Source organism: Physella acuta, unplaced genomic scaffold (genome assembly GCF_028476545.2).
Source record: "Physella acuta isolate Inbredline_101_S28 unplaced genomic scaffold, ASM2847654v3 ptg001872l, whole genome shotgun sequence".
NCBI classification, from domain to species: Eukaryota; Metazoa; Mollusca; class Gastropoda; family Physidae; genus Physella; species Physella acuta.
In genome coordinates this window covers 1-23,403 of record NW_026733378.1, presented here as the reverse complement: position 1 = coordinate 23,403, position 23,403 = coordinate 1, and the positions used below count along the sequence as shown (strand labels likewise).

Sequence of the window (23,403 nt, the reverse complement as noted above, 5' to 3'; positions counted from 1 at the left end):
TGACGATTGAACTCGGTTAATGTAATAAATTTACCAGATTTTTCGTGTATTTGAAGGGGCTTTATTAATGGCGGCCATTATTGGAGTTTCTTCCAGGCATCTCTTCGGTGGGGGGGGGGGGGGGGGGGGGGGGGGCGGGGGGGGGGGGGGGTTCCGCCCCCCCCTCCCGAAAATTTCAAGTGCCCCCCCGGAGAAAAAAGTCTGGAAGAAACGCTGTTCATCATTCCACCGCTTGCTCGTACGAGACACGTTTCCTAGAATAAGAGATTTGATTTCATCAACCAAAGCCACAAGAGACTAGACATATTTAAAATAAAAATAAATAAAAATAAATTACTCGATCTGTAGTTTTAACAACTCGAAATTTTAATACATTAATTAAATAACATTTAATTAACCCCTTACAGGGCCCACGGGTTAATTGTTGTGTAGGGTAATTTAGATGAAATCTAATCAGCGAGCCGTCAGAGATAACTCCATCAAAATAGTCAGACTGACACAGGGAGATAAATCCGCTTTCACCTTTTATCACACGTCATTATCCTTGCCAGTCAGTAGATCAACCCATCTGTACCGCAAGAAAAAAATGAAGTCTGTAATTTTCTTGGCGCTGGTCTGCACGAGCATCGTCTCGGCTAAGGGTGAGTAGATTGGAGTAGTTCCGTTTTAAAAAATATAAATATATAAAAACCTTTTTACTGAACTCGTAAGTAAGGTCATCTGGGGTAGGCCCAGTGTTGACAAGAGCCTCAGATTAACTGGATGTTATTTTGAAACACGGGTAATACCACTTAATAGAGTCGTCATAAACATGCGAAACACAAGCCAGCTATGAGCGTCATTTGACTTGTGGTTTACATTTGTTTTTAAAAACCTGCCTGCAAAAACAACTATCAATTATTAGGATACTATTTTATAAATGTAGGGTCTAATATAAATACGCAAGCATATTTGAATATAATATGTATGCACACTTATATATGCTTGCGAACAGAACGTAACTACAATATAAATGAAAGATAAGTCCTTTTAATACACACACACACACACACACATATATATATATATATATATATATATATATATATATATATATATATATATATATATATATATATATATATATATATATATACATATATATATAAAATCACCCACCTCTCTGTCATCTAGAGTTTGTCGCCACGGTACGCCAGAATTATGAAAACAACATCAACGATCTCTTGGTGGCCCAGATCCAGAAGGAGTTGTCTGCCAGCTATCTTTACCAGGCTTATGTAAGTAAAACTTAAAAGGTATACAAAAAGTATACAAAAGGTATACAAAAAGTATACATCAAACATGAAAGCCAGAAGGAGTTGTCTACCAGTTATCTTGTACACCTGTAAAACACCCGTCTTAATCTCTCCAGGCATCTTACATCCAAATTTACACTTCTAAAACACCTGTCTTAATCTCTCCAGGCATCTTACATCCAAATTTACACTTCTAAAACACCTGTCTTAATCTCTCCAGGCATCTTTCTTCCAAATTTACACTTGTAAACACATGTCTTAATCTCCCCAGGCATCATACTTCCAATTGTACACCTGTAAAACACCTGTCTTAACCTCTTTAGGCATCTTACTTCCAAATGTACACCCGTAAAACACCTGTCTTAACCTCCCCAGGCATCTTACTTCCAAAGAGCCGACGTGAACCTGCCCGGCATGAAAAAGTTTTTCTCTGATGCCTCAACCGAAGAGCGGGAACACGCCCAGTCCCTGATCGACTACATTAACAAACGTGGAGGTCACGCACAGTACGAGGAGGTCAATGTAAGTCGCTGTAGGCCTCAACAACAACTTGGTTGTCATAGCAACTAACGGGAGGTTGTTGAGGAAGTGGGTGGGCATTGCTAAACATAAATTAAGGAGACAACCTCCTAGTCATACGTGAGCAACGCAGTTGGGGTGGTGATCAAACAAAAACTATTGAGTGGTAAGGGTAAGAAACAAATTATAGTGAAGTGGTTATGAGAGGTAAACACGCTGAGATGGTTAAATCCTTACAATACACTGGTATAATGGGCAAATACAAGCCGAAAGTAAATCCACTTATATTATTAAACTAGAGCTTGTTTCTCTCCCCCCCCCCCCCCAGCTGATGGAAACATGCAAGACGGTGAGGACCTTCACCAACACAGACACCAGCGGTCTCGTGGACTACGACAAGAGAAGGATGTGTGTAAGTAGCCCCAGTCTCTCGTAGGTGGGCTGTTGCAGGGCCTTTCTCGAATCTTCTAGATTACGTGGGACAATCAGATTCATCTTCTAGCTTACATGGGATCCATCAGATTCATCTTCTAGCTTACATGGGATCATCATAATCATCTACTCGCTTACATGGGATATCAGATTCATCCTCTAGCTTACATGGACTTTCAGAATCTTCTTCTAGCTTACATGGGCTTTCAGGATCAGCTTCTAGCTTACATGGGCTTTCAGAATCAGCTTCTAGCTTACATGGGCTTTCAGAATCTTCTTCTAGCTTACATGGGCTTTCAGAATCAGCTTCTAGCTTACATGGGCTTTCAGAATCATCTTCTAGCTTACATGGGCTTTCAGAATCATCTTCTAGCGTACATGGGCTTTCAGAATCAGCTTCTAGCTTACATGGGCTTTCAGAATCATCTTCTAGCTTACATGGGCTTTCAGAATCATCTTCTAGCGTACATGGGCTTTCAGAATCGGATTCTAGCTTACATGGGCTTTCAGAATCATCTTCTAGCTTACATGGGCTTTCAGAATCAGCTTCTAGCTTACATGGGCTTTCAGAATCATCTTCTAGCTTACATGGGCTTTCAGAATCAGCTTCTAGCTTACATGGGATAATCAGAATCAAATTTTAACTCGTGGGTGACGTTACAATTCACCAGAATCAGCTCACAAACACACATACAATTACACATACAATTACACACACAAATACACGCTCACACATACCCAAATACGCACACACTCATCCACACAAATACAAACACACAAATACAAACACTCTCACACACTCTCACACACAAATACACACACAACACAACTTTGCCGTGGATTCTTTAAAAAGTTTTCATGTCAAATAAATAATATCTAAAAAAAAACTATAATTATTGCCTTTAAAAAATTATATATTCCGCATTGAAGTCTAATTAAAAGCAACAATTTTTCGTTTCAAATTAATGCGTATTAGATTAAAGAAGAACTTAAGAAAACGTGTGAACTAAAGCAAAATTAACACGAAAAAGCTAGTTTACAAGCTATTAAATGTTATTATCTTTTACTGGACAAACATAATATTATTCCATTCTCGATGAAGATAGATATGGATTTATCTTACCCAGGAACTGGCAATACTTTCCTTCTTATAAAATCAAATCTTAAATTCGCCAAAACTTTGTTTCAGATCTGTGGATTTGTTGCTACTAAACAGATCAATGACAACTGCGTAAGTAACTGGGGAATCTAAAAGAGTGCACGAATTTTAGAGATCTTTGTTAGAGTAAAATTTGAAAAGAACGTCAGTTTAGTGTGGAGTTTGTCTGATGGAGTGGGTGGGGGAGGGCTAAAATTTGAACAGAACGTCAGTTTAGTGTGAAATTAGTCGGGTGGAGAGGGGGGGGGGTATACTGCTGAAGCTGTTGAATATGATGGAGAGTAAATTACTTTGGAATTACTTGTCGTCAAAGCAATGAATGTGAGATGTATTAAGACACGGTGTATACGGAATCCAGGATAAAGTATAGGCTTATGACGTGAATATAGGATAGAGTTGCTCTAGGCTTAATCAACGGAGAAGCACACAAAAAAATCATGTTTAACCTTTGAGAAATTATAATTTTTCAAACGTGTATTTGTTCTTAAAAAGCCAAGGTCTGCCTAATACCATAAAAATAGTTTTCACCGACTGGTTTTTATCGCCTAAGGAAAAAAATATTTAATTTATTTTTAAAAATATATTCATCAGTGCTGTGGTTGCTTCAGCTAGGCAGTGACAGTCTTAAACTCATAAATCTCTCCTGTGAATAATTGATGCGGTGTTGCATTGCAGGATTCATGTTATCATGTTCGTTTTTAAAGAATTTTTTTAAAATCTTTAAATCTTAATGCGATTAATGTGAGGAGCTTAATTTATGTCTGCCATGTCGTACAGGGACCAAGGGAGGATTGGAAGGAAGCTCTGATGGCTTTTGAAGACGCTCTTGCCATTGAGAGGTTCGTGAACTCTGAACTTCTGGACATTCACAAGCAGGCTGATGCCAAGGGAGACGCCCATGTGAGTAATGCAGAGAATAGGGAAACGTGTGTGAGTGGGTGGGTGGTGGGGTAGGGAAGGGTTAAAATAACTTTAAGAAATTTAAAGATAATTAACAAATAATCATATTTCTCAATTGTTTCTTAAATTTAATAATTATCTTTTTGGATTTAATTTCCTTTTTAAAAAAAAAACATTATGCCGCCTTTTTTTTTTACATCACTTAGTGACAGTTATCTTCTTAATTCTAAAAACTGACATTTTAATTAAGCTACCCTATTGATTAATTAAAATAAATTGGATTCGTAAATACCACACGCCGTTGTTTAAAGATGGAGTTCATGTTTTTATTTTTTTTATTATTTCGTTTCGCAGTTGACCCACATTCTGGAGCACGAGTTTCTGGAAGAACAGGTCAGCTCCATCAACAAGATCGCCCACGCCATCACACGACTCCGCAGCTTCGCCCAGGGGGCCGGCAACAACTATAAGCTTGGAGAATACATCTTTGATCAACACCTTTAGACACAATCTAAGATAACAACACGCAAGCAATATATATATATATATATATATATATATATATATATATATATATATATATATATATATCTATATATATATATATATATATATATATATATATTTATATATATATATATATATATATATATATATATATATATATATACATACATATATATGTATATCATATATAAAATCAAAGGCTTGTAAAGTGACTAACTTCTACAAATAATTTAGACAACGTTTAAAAGAAATTGGACACTTATAGGAATACCATGATATTTTAGGAAAAAGAATTTTGCATTAAAGATTTTTTTAAAATATATATTAAAGAGTTTCTGAGTGCTTGAACTATATTTTGAGCCCACCTGAGCGTTTAAAAATTTAGTAATAAAGATGATGATAAATTGCTTTAATTAGCATTTTTTAATTGATAAAAATCAGCGCACTGACGAAACGGTTAAAATTTAATGAGAAACTGAATAATTGAAGAAAAAGCGTTTAATGAGCATTTTTAATTAATCTAAACTTCGTTGAAAATTGGATATGAAAGGGAGCCCTTTATGATAATATGTAACTGAAACGTTATTTCCACTGAGCTGTTGTAAGCTTGTAGAAACATGATCACTACCTGAAATTATTGTGAATCAAATTGTTTCAATAATTACCGGGTATCGACACGCATTTTTAAAAATAAACTACATCAAATTATCCCTTAGTCTAACATCCCCCCATCCCCAACCTAAGTTTCTTAATCTAGCGTGATGTGTATCGTAGAGGTTTATTAAAATTAATATCAAAAAGTAAAAATAGGCTTTATAAATGTGAGTAATCTACACAACAAGAAAGTCGATACTACCAGGAGCCGTCACGGAATGAGCCAATGAGCCATAACGACGAAAATCTATTTGTCATTGTGTCGTGGTTTAGTTAGCAACCTTGACATTCTACGCCCATGGCACTACCAGGGATGAGTGGTATGGGTGAAGTGGGTTCAAGTCTTGAAACAAGGGAGATATGGCATCGAGCGAGGGGAGGCAAGCATTGATTTTAAAATTAGACATCCATTATTATCCATACAAAAATCAATACAATCGGTTCAGGTAACAGTTTTTGCACTAGACATTTTATGTTGCTACTTTAGGACGTACATGAGCTCACCCATCTCTAATGAGTACCCGGTATTAAAATAAAAAAAAGAATAACAACACATGCCAAACTAGCCGGCTTTAATTAAACTGTGGCCAGATAAATGTATGATTCTAAGCTTGATTGATGAGCATCAGATCTTCAAATCAATTATGAACGACTTTTTCGTACAACCAGGGCGAGATATTCAACAAAACATGTAATTATAATTCTTTTAAAAGCGAAACTATTTTTAAACGTACTTTAGCAGCTGAGCCAATCAGCCTGACCTTTCGGTAAGTAGACGACTCTGAAGAAATCTATAATCAATACATGTCATGGTTGGTGCTGGGCTGGGTAGATCTCATTAGGTCATTTGACCTGTTGGTGGGTGTAGGGCTTGGTGGTGATCTCATGAGGTCATGTGACCTATTGGTGGGTGTAGGGCTGGGTAGATCTCATTAGGTCATGTGACCTATTGGTGGGTGTAGGGCTGGGTAGATCTCATTAGGTCATGTGACCTATTGGTGGGTGTAGGGCTGGGTAGATCTCATGAGGTCATGTGACCTATTGGTGGGTGTAGGGCTGGGTAGATCTCATTAGGTCATGTGACCTATTGGTGGGTGTAGGGCTGGGTAGATCTCATTAGGTCATGTGACCTATCGGTGGGTGTAGGGCTGGGTAGATCTCATTAGGTCATGTGACCTATCGGTGGGTGTAGGGCTTGGTGGTGATCTCATGAGGTCATGTGACCTGTTGGTGGGTGTAGGGCTGGGTAGATCTCATTTGGTCATGTGACCTGTCTTGTAACCAGTACGAGTTAGTGACCCTGCCTTACATTTTAAAAATTACCATTTAAAAATATTCTGCTGCGATTCAGGAATTTTCTGAGCATAATTTAACTAATTTGGTTTAATTTGGACTCTGGTTATAGAAAACGACAGACGGATGTGGTAATAGAAGCAGAGAGAGGTGACAGAGTCTGGTATAGAGGATAAGTGGGGGGAGGGGATAAGTCGGTGGAGGGGATAAGTGGGTGGAGGGGATAAGTGGGTGGAGAGGGGTGGATGGGATAAGTGGGTGGAGAGGGGTGGATGGGATAAGTGGGTGGAGAGGGGTGGATGGGATAAGTGGGTGGAGACTGGTGGATAAGTGGGTGGAGACTGGTGGATAAGTGGGTGGAGACTGGTGGATGGGATAAGTGGGTGGAGACTGGTGGATGGGATAAGTGGGTGGAGACTGGTGGATAAGTGGGTGGAGACTGGTGGATGGGATAAGTGGGTGGAGACTGGTGGATTAGCTGGTGGAGACTGGTGGATAAGTGGGTGGAGACTGGTGGATAAGTGGGTGGAGACTGGTGGATAAGTGGATGGAGACTGGTGGATAAGTGGGTGGAGACTGGTGGATAAGTGGGTGGAGACTGGTGGATTAGCTGGTGGAGACTGGAGGATAAGTGGGTGGAGACTGGTGGATAAGTGGGTGGAGACTGGTGGATAAGTGGGTGGAGACTGGTGGATAAGTGGGTGGAGACTGGTGGATAAGTGGATGGAGACTGGTGGATTAGCTGGTGGAGACTGGAGGATAAGTGGGTGGAGACTGGTGGATAAGTGGGTGGAGACTGGTGGATAAGTGGGTGGAGACTGGTGGATAAGCGGGTGGAGACTGGTGGATAAGTGGGTGGAGACTGGTGGATAAGCGGGTGGAGACTGGTGGATGGGATAAGTGGGTGGAGACTGGTGGATGGGATAAGTGGGTGGAGACTGGTGGATAAGTGGGTGGAGACTGGTGTATAAGTGGGTGGAGACTGGTGGATGGGATAAGTGGGTGGAGACTGGTGGATGGGATAAGTGGGTGGAGACTGGTGGATAAGTGGGTGGAGACTGGTGTATAAGTGGGTGGAGACTGGTGGATGGGATAAGTGGGTGGAGACTGGTGGATGGGATAAGTGGGTGGAGACTGGTGGATGGGATAAGTGGGTGGAGACTGGTGGATGGGATAAGTGGGTGGAGACTGGTGGATGGGATAAGTGGGTGGAGACTGGTGGATGGGATAAGTGGGTGGAGACTGGTGGATAAGTGGGTGGAGACTGGTGGATGGGATAAGTGGGTGGAGACTGGTGGATTAGCTGGTGGAGACTGGTGGATAAGTGGGTGGAGACTGGTGGATAAGTGGGTGGAGACTGGTGGATAAGTGGGTGGAGACTGGTGGATAAGTGGGTGGAGACTGGTGGATAAGTGGGTGGAGACTGGTGGATTAGCTGGTGGAGACTGGAGGATAAGTGGGTGGAGACTGGTGGATAAGTGGGTGGAGACTGGTGGATAAGTGGGTGGAGACTGGTGGATAAGTGGGTGGAGACTGGTGGATAAGTGGGTGGAGACTGGTGGATTAGCTGGTGGAGACTGGAGGATAAGTGGGTGGAGACTGGTGGATAAGTGGGTGGAGACTGGTGGATAAGTGGGTGGAGACTGGTGGATAAGCGGGTGGAGACTGGTGGATAAGTGGGTGGAGACTGGTGGATAAGCGGGTGGAGACTGGTGGATGGGATAAGTGGGTGGAGACTGGTGGATGGGATAAGTGGGTGGAGACTGGTGGATAAGTGGGTGGAGACTGGTGTATAAGTGGGTGGAGACTGGTGGATGGGATAAGTGGGTGGAGACTGGTGGATGGGATAAGTGGGTGGAGACTGGTGGATAAGTGGGTGGAGACTGGTGTATAAGTGGGTGGAGACTGGTGGATGGGATAAGTGGGTGGAGACTGGTGGATGGGATAAGTGGGTGGAGACTGGTGGATGGGATAAGTGGGTGGAGACTGGTGGATGGGATAAGTGGGTGGAGACTGGTGGATGGGATAAGTGGGTGGAGACTGGTGGATGGGATAAGTGGGTGGAGACTGGTGGATGGGATAAGTGGGTGGAGACTGGTGGATGGGATAAGTGGGTGGAGACTAGTGGATGGGATAAGTGGGTGGAGACTAGTGGATGGGATAAGTGGGTGGAGACTGGTGGATGGGATAAGTGGGTGGAGAGGGGTGGATGGGATAAGTGGGTGGAGACTGGTGGATAAGTGGGTGGAGACTGGTGGATAAGTGGGTGGAGACTGGTAGATGGGATAAGTGGGTGGAGACTGGTGGATGGGATAAGTGGGTGGAGACTGGTGGATAAGTGGGTGGAGACTGATGGATAAGTGGGTGGAGACTGGTGGATGGGATAAGTGGGTGGAGACTGGTGGATAAGTGGGTGGAGACTGATGGATAAGTGGGTGGAGACTGGTGGATGGGATAAGTGGGTGGAGACTGGTGGATAAGTGGGTGGAGACTGGTGGATAAGTGGGTGGAGACTGGTGGATGGGATAAGTAGATGGAGAGGGGTGGAGGGAGACGGATATAAAAGTAAATTAATATTAGGGTAAAATCCGGGAATAACTAAAAATAGAAACATGAGACCGTTTGGACAGAAGCCTTGTTTACGCAAGGAACCTTAAGGAATGATGATGACGACGATAATGGATTGGGACTGATGAGAAAATAATTACGGGGATGTACGAAGAAGGATTGGTGGATGAAGACTGTTGGACATGGAATGTGTGATGTAGATGAGACCTATACCACTACTAACCACAATAACTTTTCTATCAACATTAGTTTAGAGCAATGGGGCTAGAAAGTACAATGTGTTTTATTTTGTTTTCACGACCTAAAGACACACATATGATCTCATCTGTGAACTGGATTTCAATTAAATTAAACCTTTTCTTTTAAAACAATGTCGGTCATTTGAGACATGTTTTATTTTTTTATTTACTTTTTATGGGGAAGGAGGGAAATGTGTGTTGAGAAATTAAATTAATGAGGTCGTGACGCCAGTAAAGGTAGAATGACGTCCCTTTTTTTTAGAAAAGAGAGTTGCGGAACCTGGAGTAGATCAAAGATCACAAATGCTAATCTGCTTTATTATTATGTTGCTTATCAAATGTTTTCATGTATTTTTTTGAACCCAATCAGAGAAAATTTCGTCTTTTGACTTGCATATTGTAGAATAGAATTCAATTATAGGATAAAGTAATAAGACCAATTTTAAAATTTTCAAAGTTAATTTTTTTTTAAATCTTACAAACTCATGAAAAGAAGTGAGGAAGTAAAGCAGTAGGTTAACATTGCAAAAAATTAGAAAATCTAAACTTCTTTATAGATCTCATCATTCTGTTAAAGTTAAAAAAAAATTAAGATGAATACGTATTAGAGGTTTTAATGAGGTTTTAGATAATCAAGTTATCTATTTTTAAAATGTAAAACAATATTTTTACCAGCACATTCAGGCGTCCCACACCTGTGGTGGGACGCAAGCATAAACTACCAGTTCCTCTCTTCTTCACTTTACCTGCAATCTTTTTTTGAATAACATCTTTTGACAGAAGGATTTCTTTGAAAAAAATATTAATTACGCTGTCAATATTATTACTTTCTTAATTATTTTTTTTACTGATGAACCATCTGAACACGAGCTGTCTCGATAGAAACAAAATGAACTTTATAAAAACAAACGTGAGTAAAAATGACGATAATGACGCGATACTGGCTGTAAATATAATACGAGGTCAGAAAAAAGAGGCGAAACGTCTCGTCTACGTCATCAGACTGTAAGAGATGGGAGGGGAGGGGTGTAATGATTACATAGATTGTGGATATAAGTATACACATTCGCTTAAAATGTAATGGCATCCGAGTAATTAGACTTCTTAAAATCGTGTTTTCTTAAGTGAATTCAAACGGATTCTGAGCCAACTTGAAAGGTCATTGTTTTTAAGAGTACAAGATGTCAATATCTTAAAATAAATTGTAGAGGACTTGCTAAACGTTTGATTTCAACTCGATAAAGTGCAGTCATATTTAAAGACTTGGTGACTGTGTCATATCAACTTGATAAAGTGCAGTCATATTTAAAAACTTGGTGACTGTCATATCAACTTGATAAAGTGCAGTCATATTGAAGACTTGATGACTGTCATATCAACTTGATAAAGTGCAGTCATATTGAAGACTTGGTGACTGTCATATCAACTTGATAAAGTGCAGTTCATATTGAAGACTTGATGATTGTGTCATATCAACTTGATAAAGTGCAGTCATATTAAAGACTTGATGATTGTGTCATAACAACTTGATAAAGTGCAGTCATAGTTAAAGACTTGATGATTGTGTCATATAAACTTGATAAAGTGAAGTCATATTAAAGACATTATGATTGTGTCCTAACAACTTGATAAAGTGCAGTCATATTTAAAGACTTGGTGACTGTCATATCAACTTGATAAAGTGCAGTCATATTGAAGACTTGATGACTGTCATATCAACTTGATAAAGTGCAGTCATATTGAAGACTTGGTGACTGTCATATCAACTTGATAAAGTGCAGTCATATTGAAGACTTGGTGACTGTCATATCAACTTGATAAAGTGCAGTTCATATTGAAGACTTGGTGACTGTGTCATATCAACTTGATAAACTGCAGTCATATTGAAGACTTGGTGACTGTCATATCAACTTGATATAGTGCAGTCATATTGAAGACTTGGTGGCTGTCATATCAACTTGATAAAGTGCACTCATATTGAAGACTTGGTGATTGTCTCATATCAACTTGATATAGTGCAGTCATATTTAAAGACTTGCCGAACGCGTCATGACAAATCGACAGTATTCAAGTCTTGCTTGTCTTTACAAAGAGTTAATGAAAACCCTTCTCACTTTAGTATACCTTCACTGCCTGCTCAGAGTTAAACATGCATAAACATCAAGAGTTAAACATTGTTAGAATAGAGAGTTAAACAGGGCTGAGCATCGAGAGGTAAACATGGTTAAACATCGATAGTTAAACAGGTTTAAACATATAGAGTTAAACAAGGTAAAACATCGTGAGTTAAACATGGTTAAGCATCTAGCATTTCTCACACCCTAGTTACCCAGCCGCTAGACCTGGGGTTTCCGCAAGGTTTTTGTTTTCACAGTTCCATCAAATGACGACCTACACCAGGGGTCGGCAACCTTTTGAAGCGGAAGAGCCAAAGGTTACAATTTTCAAAATTTCTCTGGTTTTAAAGAGCCATTAACATTTTTTTTATTTCAAATTTTTTTTCATTAAGATTATTAGTATTTGTGCAAAGAGCTGGAGAGCCGCAACTTGATACCAAAAGAGCCGCATGCGGCTCGCGAGCCGCAGGTTGCCGACCCCTGACCTACACTCAGGTTTCAAAGCTCATGACTTCCGGCTAGCAAGAGGCGGGTCACACCATAAACCTCCAGACATTTTTCCCATTGCATAAAATGAGAACCATTGCCCGGCTTGTATTTCGTACTCGACTTTATCACTTTTACATTTGCACCGTGTCGCAAATATAGGTCGCATCAAACGGCTGATTAAAACTTGGTCAGCTGATTAGCACTTAATTAGGAACACCCGAACTGTCCAATCTTTTGAGGCTCTGTCAAGATACATCAAACCCATCGCTGTTCGATATGAATACACGGTGTAAATGTAACCACTGTATCCGACGCATATCACTGATAACGGTGTTTGGTTTATCTGTGTCAAAGTTGACCTCTAGAGGTCAAAGTTTGCACGGGTGGGCCAACGCACCGACCGAAATAACAAATTAACTTTTTCTACTTTCTTATTATTTCAATTTGTTTTTATTTGTTTTTATTCACGAGTTTGAACAATTGAAAAGCAATTTATTCCAAAAATGAAGGCAATTGGCATTTTGTTTTTTGTTTTAATGTTTGTAAGCTCCTCTCATCAAATCGAGGAAGGTAAGTACAGACTTTATAACCTGTTTAACTAGATTTCTGTTCATTTAATTTAATATACTTTTTGTTCTTTTTTTATGCTTTCACTTCTTTGAATCTCAAGAATCGAAACAATTATGTTTCCTTTTTCCGTATCCAATGCATTGGATGAATGCGGAAAGGTTAAGGACTGGTAGTTAAAGAAAAATCAATGTAGACCCTACACTACAGATAGTGACACAGAGCGGAGAAAGCTGTAGAAAATAGTTTTCTTTGTACGGATGTAATAGGCTAACATCACAGCTGCGTCTAGGCGTAAACAAATCAAGCTAAATTGCCAGAAAAATTAAATTTTAAAAAGTAAAAATTTTAATGAGATTTTTATTTTTAAATTTTTATTTTATTTACATTATTGATGCCAAGACTTGTGATCATGGTTATCCAGATTTTAAAAAAAAATGTTTGTTTTTATTTTTGATTTTGCTATGATTTGTGACCATGTTCAGGCAAGATTATTTAAAAGCATTTGTTTAAATGGTTAATGTTCCCAGATTTTGTGACCACAGAAAGCCAAAGTAATTAAAAAGATTTTAATTAAATGCCAGATTTAGCGACCATGGTCAGCCAAAGTGATTACAAAGATTCTGTTTGAATTTTTTATATTGCCAGATATCGTGACCTTGGAAGTAATTACAAAGATTTTATTTAAATTGTTGATTTTGCCAGATTTTGTGACCATGATCAACCAAAGTAATTACAAAGATTTTATTCATTATTTTAATTATGCCAGATTTTGTGACCATGGTCAGCCAAAATTTCAACCCCAAGATGAACAGCAAATTGGAACAGCACATTCTTCATCTTCATAAGCAAGAACTTGCCCTTAAAGCATATGTATGTATATGTATACAGTATGTATGGCGAATGCATTTATAGGTATGGAGTATGTAAGGAGTCTGTTTTGGCACATGTATAAATATGTGGAGTATATATGACACATATAACTATATGTATGGAGCATGTAAAGCACGTGTAAAAATATGTTGAGTATATATCGGACGTATTATTCTCTACATGTCTTATAATGTTGAGTATATGTTGAGTATATATCGAACATATTATTCTCTACATGTCTTATAATGGTTTTTTTCAAGACGATTTTCATATTGATTGGCTATGCTCAGAAAAAGGAAAATGTCTTTTCAAAAATCTCACGCGAGCTAATGTCATGCTGACATTCTTCGAGCTACGAGCTTGTTCGATAAGCAAGGAACATTGCATCTATGTTCGAGTCTGCATCTAATAATGGATACAAAGGCTAATCATCGCTAAACTGACCATTATAATTTAAGGATGTGACTATTGGAAACAAAGATGAGCCTAATAGACAACTTTCTACATTGTAGGCTGACTAACTACGTGTTCTATTTTAAATTATAATTGAATGCCCTTTTAACATTAACCAAAATGAATTTAAAATCATACTGAAGTTAAAAATGTTTTTCCTACTTGGACAATACATGATGAAGACATACAACGTGACGGCAGAATTATTGACAAATCGAAAGAATAGAGAAGCGTGTCTTTTTTTTAAACCGATATATTTTAAATTTTTATAAAATTATCAAACTGCTTGTTATTAATATACTACACAGATCAAACTATTTTAGCTTATTTTTGTTAATTCATTTAGAAGTTATTTGATTCTTATTATTGACGCCGAAAGCTAAAATTAAAATTTTCAAAGAAATTTTTTTATTGCCTAATCATGAATACAAACTCGATTTATTATTTTCTCAAAGGAATCTTATTACGGCCGATCAGACGTGGACCTTCCCGGGCTGAAGAAGGTGATGAAAGAACTCAAAGAAAGGGCGCACGAGAACGCCCTTGAGATTACCACGTTCATCAACGCGAGGGGCGGTATCATTCGCTATCCAGCAGTGCAGGTTAGTCTAGTTGCCGAAATACAATGATTATTTTCTCAGAAAATGTCGGAAGGCTATTTCCGATCTTCCGGCAAGGGAGAGTGACAAATTCAAGTTGGGTGCCACACATCGGCATTGTTTGCTATCAGTAATAATCGGATTATTGATCATGTGACTCTCAGCGAACTGTTATTGATTTTCTTTTACGCAATAGGGTCTTCTTTAAGGATCATGCATAAGGCCACATTTATTTATAGTTTTATAAAAAATCCTTTATTTATGTTTTGTTAAGGTTATCAATTATTTAATCAATCCATAGTTAAAAGAGCACAGTAGTCAATAGTATTAAAAGCGCTAGCTTTTTAAAAATATCAACAGCCTTGGAAACAGAAACAAAAAGAGTAACAAACTCTGAAATATTTTAACATGATAGCTGAAGGGAAGAAAACGTTCATCGTTTTGTGCTCTCAAATAAAAACAACAACAAAAAGACCCAATTATTTTTATATTTGCATTCTTGCAAAATTAAAATACACTAAATAAACAGACTCCACATATCAACGCAGGATAACTAAACCAAGCAGGGTTTCTTTCATACATTTTTTAGGGGGGGGGGGGGGGGCTTGTCATTTCTCGGAGGATGGTGGACATTGGTTAAAGTATATACAATTCTATTTAAAAATTCTTCTATTTCGTCCGAGGGTACATGCCCCCCCCCCCCCCCACTCACGGGAGATGTCTGAAAGAAACTCTTGTTCGCAGTGAAACACTTAAAAACATTTAAAAAGCCATGATTTTTTATTTGAAATGTGTCGCCGCGAGACAAAAAAATTAAACTCAGATTTTTTTTCTTCCCACAGCTGAGCGCCGCTTGTGACGACATCGGGAGGTCGTTGACAGCCTATCACGTGACACAGCCCAGCACGACAACTTCCGTTTCTCTGGCACCGAGAACAACGCCATACGTAATACATGACTTCATGACTTGATAGGAGATACGTAATGCATGACTTCATGACTTGATAGTTGATACGTAATACATGACTTCATGACTTGATAGTAGATACGTAATACATGACTTCATGACTTGATAGTAGACACGTATTACATGACTTCATGACTTGATAGTAGATACGTAATACATGACTTCATGACTTGATAGTAGATACGTAATAAATGACTTCATGACTTGATAAGAGATTTTATGTTTTTATGACTTAATAGGAGATATAGAATGTTATGTTTAAATGACTTAATAGGAGATATAGAATGTTATGTTTAAATGACTCCAACACCCCCATTACTAAACTGCTAAAAATATTTAGAACAAATATTGACTGAACGCAATTTCAGTTGGATGGCAAATTTAATTATTCTTGTGAAATATTACATTTAATTAGAACACCTAATGAAGAGTGATCTCCTCTCCCGAGCGCCCACCTAGAAGAATTTAATGCCTGCCTTAAAAGCCTCTTATTTTATACTGCATTAAAATCCATTTCATTTGCTATTGATTGAGCAGATTTGTCAGTTCCTTACCAAGCCGGAGAAATCAGAACCAACAAAGAAGAAGAAAGTGTCGGGGATTAAAAAATTTCTTGGCTTTTTGGACAGTAATGAGGATCAAGAAAAGAGAGGAGTCATTCAACGTCAAGATGTATGTGGGTGGTGTCGGTTGATGTGTGATGTGTTTGATATATTTGTTTATGTGCAAATTTGTCTATAGTGTGTGTGTGTGTGTGTTATGTGCTAATTTGTCTATAGTGTGTGTGTGTTATGTGCTAATGTGTCTATGGTGTGTGTGTTATATGCTAATGTATCTATGGTGTGTGTGTTATGTGCTAATGTGTCTATGGTGTGTGTGTTATGTGCTAATGTGTCTAAGGTGTGTGTATTGTATGTAAACGTTTCTGTTTATCACGTGTGTATTTTATGCGAATGTGTCTATTTAGTGGACTTTAGGATATATTTATCGTCTGAAAATCTTCTGTTTTGAGTTTAATTTAGCAAATTTTTAATTCGTGTAGATTAGTATAGGAGTTTGAACACTTCAAATATAGAGTAACCTGTGGCGTCACTATGTCGGGTAACGGTCGGTGTTGATAATGGAGGTGTCACCCCCTCTTCCCAAACGCATATTTACATTGATCCTACAACTAAAGGCATATTCTTGTCACTTGCATCCTCGATTGTGTAACTGCATGCATGAATATGTAAATACTAATGACATGATAATTTCTAATGATGTATGATAATATTAGTAGACAAAGCCACTAAGTTAACAGGACAAAGCATATATTTTATAGAAGGTTGCAGTTTTTCTTTTTGGAGTCACCCCATTGGATGGTTTCACTCTGTCTGGTGTGCACACTCCCCACTCACACCTTCTAACGCTAGTGAACTTGTCTTCTAACCTCTCCGTCTGTCCCACAGTGGTAAATTCATAAAACCCACCCAAGTGTGTTCCCCAGTGGTGCACGAATCAAACATCTGCCAACAGTATTACTAGTATTAGTACACAGCGGTGTGACTTAAATTTACATTTTAAAATTTAGTCTACTTTTGTTGACAAATCTAATGTGTAGGACTGTAGGCTACTCCTGTTAACGAAAGCAGTAGCGTCAATGAGTGGGTGGGAAGAGGTGGGGGGGGGGGGGGGGGGGGAGTGTGGATCGGACCAAAGGGGGTGACATGATAATTTAAAAAACAACAACGCTGAAATTATTAGTTTTTTTTTAAATTAATTAATGCGATTTACTAAGTACATCAATAAACAGTGTGACACGACAGGAACAAGGTATAACATTGAAATGGCTGTTTTTGTTAGTACACTTACAGATATATATATATATATATATATATATATATATATATATATATATATATATATATATATATATATATATGCGTGTGCGTGCGTGTATCATGTTTTTTCCCCACAAAGTCTGTGTACGTATATCCCCATGTCCACTGTGTACACCTGCCCCCACGTCCACTGTGTACATCTCTCCTCGTGTCCACTGTGTACATCCATCCCCATGTACACTGTGTACATCTGTCCCCATGTACACTGTGTACATCTTTTCCAGTGGCAGTCTGGCCTGTACGGCCTTGAGGATGCCCTGGCCTTTGAGAAGTCAATCAACGACGGTCTTCTGGCGCTGACCAAAGCCGCTGTCCAGTTTACAGATCCACTGGTAGGTGCACTTTCAAACATTTTCTCCGAGAGAGGGGGTGGGCACTTAAAACTTGGAAGAGAGGCATTATTTCAAGGGGGGGGGCACTGGTTAAAGTATTTCCTATTTTTTTCCGGGAAGGGGTACTCCCCAGAGTTTCTTCCAGGCATCTCTTCGGGGGGCTTTGCCCCCCCCCCCCCCCGAAATTTTTTTTACCGCCCCCCCCCCCCCGAACGAAATGAAATTTATATAATTTATATAGAAAATATATACTTTTAACAGTGTCCGCCCCCCCCCCCCCCGAAGAAAGTCTACCGCCCCCCCCGAAAATTTCAACCGCCCCCCCCCCCCCCGGAGAAAAAAGTCTGGAAGAAACACTGGTACTCCCCCCCCCCCCGCTAGAGTCACCAGAAAGAAAACTATAGGTCAAAAACTGTCTGAACATGTAGATTTCACAGACCCATGAGCAGGTGAAATGTTTTAACATGTTTAAAGTTTAAACAAATTACAGAAAGCTTACACCCAAGGGACGTAATTAACGGGGAGAGAATCGATGATGAGATAACTCGGGCAGTCGTTGTATTATTCTGTTAAAGATCGATATTTTTAAAAATTGTAAACAATCCCTACTTTCATCTCACCGCCACATTCATTGTGTCGGTTAACTGCGAGTGTTTGCAATGCCGTGTGAATAAATAAATAAAACGTTGGAGGGTAAAGACAAGGGCGGATTTAACTGGGGTGGGGCATCTGGTTGAAAAAAATATCAGGTCCCTGCATTATATTGATGGGTTACTTTGGGACAATATGAAATCTAGTTTGTATGTTATATGGACATTCAGATTGAAAATGCAATTAAGTTAAAGTACCGCGTAGAGAAAATACGGTCTACTGGTAAATGGCATGCCTTCGTAAACACAAGAGCTGCCCAAAACCCTTCGCTCCACAGGGACCACACAGGAGTAAGTCAATTAAGTCAACCTAAACTCAGACTAGGAGCTACGGATCAGCCTGAAGGGTGTAGTTTTGTATTAACCTGCCGCCCAACAATACGAATTGGTAGCGTGCTAAAGTTCCTCGAATTCGAAATCATTAACAATAACAAATGTAAAGACCCCCCCCTCCCCCGGCCACCGCCCATCAGCTTCCTAAGTTTACTTCTTTACGCATAAAACTTACAACAAATATCATTCGAGATGGGACATTGATTCAGAGAAAGAAACATTGATAGCCCTATGCTGCACAGCTGTAGGTATAAGTGAACTCAAGTCGTGAAAGAAATATCTGACAAAGACATCAGCGATCATTGAACAAAGAGAAGTACTTGAGGAGAGAATCGATGGTATAAAAATACAACAGGGATACCCGGGTTCAAGCCTGTTACAATAGGATCTGCACTATGCTCCATTGGTGGCGTCCATTTTTGTTACCATGGGGACCCGCACTATGCTTTAGTGGTTGCGTCCATTTTTGTTACCATGGGGACCCGCACTATGCTTCATTGGTGGCGTCCATTTTTGTTACCATGGGGACCCGCAATATGCTTTAATGGTTGCGTCTATTATTGTTACAAAATGAACCCGCCCTATGTTTTAATGGCGACGTCCATTCTTGTTACCATAGAAACCTACACAATGCTTTAATGGCGACGTCTATTTTTGTCATATTGGAACCCGCACGATGCTTTAATGGCGACGTTTATTTTTGTTACTATACGAACCAGCATTATGGTTCTCTCAATGGGGCGTGGGTAGGGTTTGCGTGACCGGCTGGGTCATGTCTCATCCGGCATCATGGAAAATTACAGATGTTTTTTTTTTAATGGCTGGCAGCTTCTGTAATGATAATACGAATCGACCAAGTATTGTATGCTTGACAAATTACGACACGATTTATCTTAGTTTCACCGTGTTTTAACCTATTTCATCCATATTTTAGATCACATGTTTTATTAAGTTTTACAGTATTTTTCATCATAGATTTTATATTTTGTTGCATCTTTTGTCTTGACATGTGTTATTAAATGTTCATTTATATTTTATTAACAATTCAATTCACCACAGGTCTTTTATTACAGAGGTTTAATAGTAAATTTTATTCCTGATTAAATAGCAGATTTCATTAAAGGTTACACAATATGTTTCATCAAAACTGACACCACAGGTTTTAATGTTTTATTTTTGTTTTATTTTATATTTTATTATTTGTTCCTCAAGGACGTATTATAGGTTTTGTCAAAAACTATTTATAGGCTTAACTGTCGGTTGAAACAAAGGAAGTAGAGCACCAAAATAAACTATCCGTAGCGACATAACACTTCGAAACTTCCGCTATAGGGCTGGTAAGTAGGTCACCAACCAGTTCTACAGCTCAATAAAACCTGCATGAGCCATAGAACTGGTTGGTGACCTACTTACCAGCCCTATAGACATCCATTTCTAGCCGGAAAAAAAACATCATATGGCTTACAATCACTCAAATAATCCGAACAGTGAAAAAGTCTTACATCTAAAAAAATAATAATTGGAACTACAAAAAGTTCACAAACAAATTAACCTAAATCTTTGAAAAAGTCTTGTCGAAAATTTATTTTGGGTTTCATTTTTTAATTAATCGGTTGGACGGAAGCTCTATCTGACATAATTTAATTGAAGTCAGCAGTATAAAATTCATTGAAGTCAGCCACATAAAATCTGCTTAAAAGCTCTAAGTTCAGAAAACCTAAAAGCTTAAAAAAAAAGGTTAAAAGCTTAAAAAACTATGAGGCATCTTTTTCTGGACGTTGGTCTAATAACTTTTTATATTCCCACACGCAGCGAATACTGACTGACCGGATATGATTAAAGTGTTGATTTTGTTGAAGATTAATTCATTAGGCCAGAGAGTTCAATCCTGGTCAATAAAATTAACTGATTATACCAGGCACGTGTATTCCAGTCCTGGAGACTGAGATTAATTCATTAAGCCAATCATCATTAGCCAAGCACAAACCAATGACAAATCACATTAGGAAATATTTTATTTACATTGATGTTAAAACAAGTTAATAAAAAGTCTAGTGACAATTTAAGCGCAATTTCCTTAATTGATTTTTTGTGACCAAACGAAAGGATATTTTTGAAAACTTTCTTCTGCAATATTGTTCTAAATTATGGCAGGAATCGATTGGTAAATGTTTCAAGTCGCTAAGTGGTCTGGTTGCCGAGATATGGGCCAAAAACTGCATTTTTCGAGGTTTTTTTGGCTTTACTGGGAAATCCAGGAAGAAATTCCGGGAATTTTTTTGGACCACAATCATCCTCGGAACTTGCTTAACATATTTGCTTTTGGAACTAGTCCTCGATATTGCTTCGTTGAGGAGGAGATACGACTTAAAGCTGCGGACACACATCGGACACACATCCATCCTTGACGAGTTAATAATCGCAATTGTCAGTATGGAAATTGCGCTAAAAAAGAAAACAAACATAATTCTATTTCAAATTATAAATTATTTTAAATTATTTTAATTTTTTTTAAAAATTTTTGCAATTAAAAAATTCGAACTTTTTTGTGTTTTAATTACTTTCTAGCATAAACATCACATAAAATAGAAATAAAAACTCCTAGAACTGACTAGTTGACGTCTGTTTTGAAGTGCAGTAACATAAGTATTGTAGCTTTGATTTTTTTTTTCAGGCTCTGAGTTTTAACAAATTTAAGATATATTTAATGGTTAACCTCTTGCATATTTATGCACTTATTTTATTCAACCAGAATCGGGAGAAAGGTCATCGGGTTATATATCCATGCATCTTTTTTTAAATCACCAACCGTAAATGGAATATCAAGGCCAAAGATATCTTCTTCCTATATATCCATACCAATTATTTTACCCCCAGCATAAAATGGAAGGCTAGGAAGGTCAATGTACTTGTATATTATGCATCAGCTTTATTCCCCCAGCTTTGAGGGGTCAAGGTCAAAAGGTCAAGAACATCTTCTGCTTGTCCATCCATGCTCCAGTTTTTTTCTCTCCCTAGACAAGAGAGCACATGGAAGTCATGCTGGAGAAGCAAGCTGACGTCATCAAACGTCTGGGTGACCTCATCACCAGACTCCGCCAGTACAAACAGGACGAGGACTACACGCTGGGCGAGTACCTACTGGACCAGGAGTTGCAGTCTTAGGCCGGACGTCAGGTTGGTTGGTGACACTGTTACTGTAGGGGGGTGTGGGGGTGTGGGGTGGACGAGTACCTGCTGGATCAGGAGCTGCAGTCTTAGACCGGGTTGTCAGAGGTGTGTTGGTGGCTGTTACTGTGGGGGGGGGGGGGGGGGGGGGGGCTGGGCGAGTACCTGCTGGACCAGGAGCTGCAGTCTTAGGCCGGACGTCAGGTGTGTTGGTGGCACTGGTACTCTAGGGGGAGGGTGTGGGCGTCGGGTCTGTTGGTAGCACTGGTCCTCAAGGGGGGGAGGGGGTTCAGAGGTCTGTTGGTAGCTTGTACTCTAGGGGGGATGGACAGTTGGACAGTGTTTCTTCCAGAACTTTTTTCTCCGGGGGGGAGGGGGGTGAACTAAAATTTCCGGGGGGGGGGGGGGGGGGAAGGGCGGACACTGTAAAAAGTATATATTTATATATAAATTCCAATTCGTTAGGGAGGGGGGGGGGTATATCAGGTATGTTGGTAGCACTGGTATTCTATCATTCTATGGGGGGGGGGAGCGTCAGTTCTGTTGGTAGCTGGTACATCTATAGGCTACTTTCACCTCTCCGCACCACATATTGACCCCCACGCCTCGATGTAAACAAAAACTTATATTGATGGAAACCTCTTTTGATGTTTTCCACAACGTTATCTTAGGGCACGTGTAACTAAATACTGTGCAGCACGTGTGTAGTTAAATAGTAATGAAAGGCTACACAGCTGTTGTTGTCTCTGTAAGATTGTAGGGAGCTAAGTCCGAAAATCCGCTCAAGTATTGATTTTTTCGCCTCAACAACGACCCACATGAAATGATCGTATAGTTCTCTATACAAGTAAATAGTCCAGGGTTAGGGTGTTTGTTACTTGGAAGAATCTTATTAGGATTAATTCTATACACACAGAGAGAGACATATATGTGTTTATGTATATTTGTGTACACAGATATATAATCCATATATATATATATATATATATATATATATATATATATATATATATATATATATATATATATATATATATATATATATATATATATACACGAGCCGACCCGCTGCGTATAATACGCCGCTATTTAGTTGTTTTTTTTCTACTTTTCAGTAATTTATAATTTGTGAATTCGACAGTACCAATGCTGCCACTGAAAATATTTGCTTAAAAACACTAAACCCCCTCCCCCCCCCCACGTGAAAGCAGCCTCCTCTTAGTTACCTCCTCTAAGTTTAAAATCGTTTCAAACTAAATTATCTGCCCCTAATAGCCGTCACCAAACCCGTCTCTATGATTGTAAAATGTAAACAGCGTGACCACAGCTCACCAGACAATGTGGGAGTGGGGTGGTAGTGATAGTGATAGAGAGAAAGAGAGGCGACTGCAAGGAGGCGCTTGCAGCTT

At 39.0% G+C, this 23,403-nt stretch overlaps 3 protein-coding genes across 3 annotated transcripts; 2 read left to right on the top strand and 1 right to left on the bottom strand.

Moving 5' to 3' along the window:
• Positions 1-484: 484 nt before the first annotated feature.
• Positions 485-5,141, top strand: LOC131930986 (yolk ferritin-like). The gene is made up of 7 exons (XM_059287657.1): positions 485-641; positions 1,174-1,277; positions 1,671-1,817; positions 2,143-2,226; positions 3,436-3,477; positions 4,183-4,305; positions 4,660-5,141. Exons 1-7 carry the CDS (start codon positions 587-589, stop codon positions 4,807-4,809), a joined length of 705 nt encoding a protein of 234 aa, XP_059143640.1. The 5' UTR covers positions 485-586; the 3' UTR covers positions 4,810-5,141.
• A 1,698-nt stretch (positions 5,142-6,839) lies between these two features.
• LOC131930982 (uncharacterized) lies at positions 6,840-10,917 on the bottom strand. The gene is made up of 2 exons (XM_059287654.1): positions 10,830-10,917; positions 6,840-9,250 (listed from the first exon to the last, which is right to left on the bottom strand). Exons 1-2 carry the CDS (start codon positions 10,915-10,917, stop codon positions 6,840-6,842), a joined length of 2,499 nt encoding a protein of 832 aa, XP_059143637.1.
• A 1,568-nt stretch (positions 10,918-12,485) lies between these two features.
• On the top strand, positions 12,486-21,998 carry LOC131930983 (yolk ferritin). The gene is made up of 7 exons (XM_059287655.1): positions 12,486-12,742; positions 13,509-13,612; positions 14,521-14,667; positions 15,507-15,611; positions 16,169-16,303; positions 17,736-17,843; positions 21,845-21,998. The coding sequence occupies exons 1-7, from the start codon at positions 12,676-12,678 to the stop codon at positions 21,989-21,991; spliced, it is 813 nt and encodes a 270-aa protein (XP_059143638.1). The 5' UTR covers positions 12,486-12,675; the 3' UTR covers positions 21,992-21,998.
• The last annotated feature ends 1,405 nt before the right edge of the window (positions 21,999-23,403 follow it).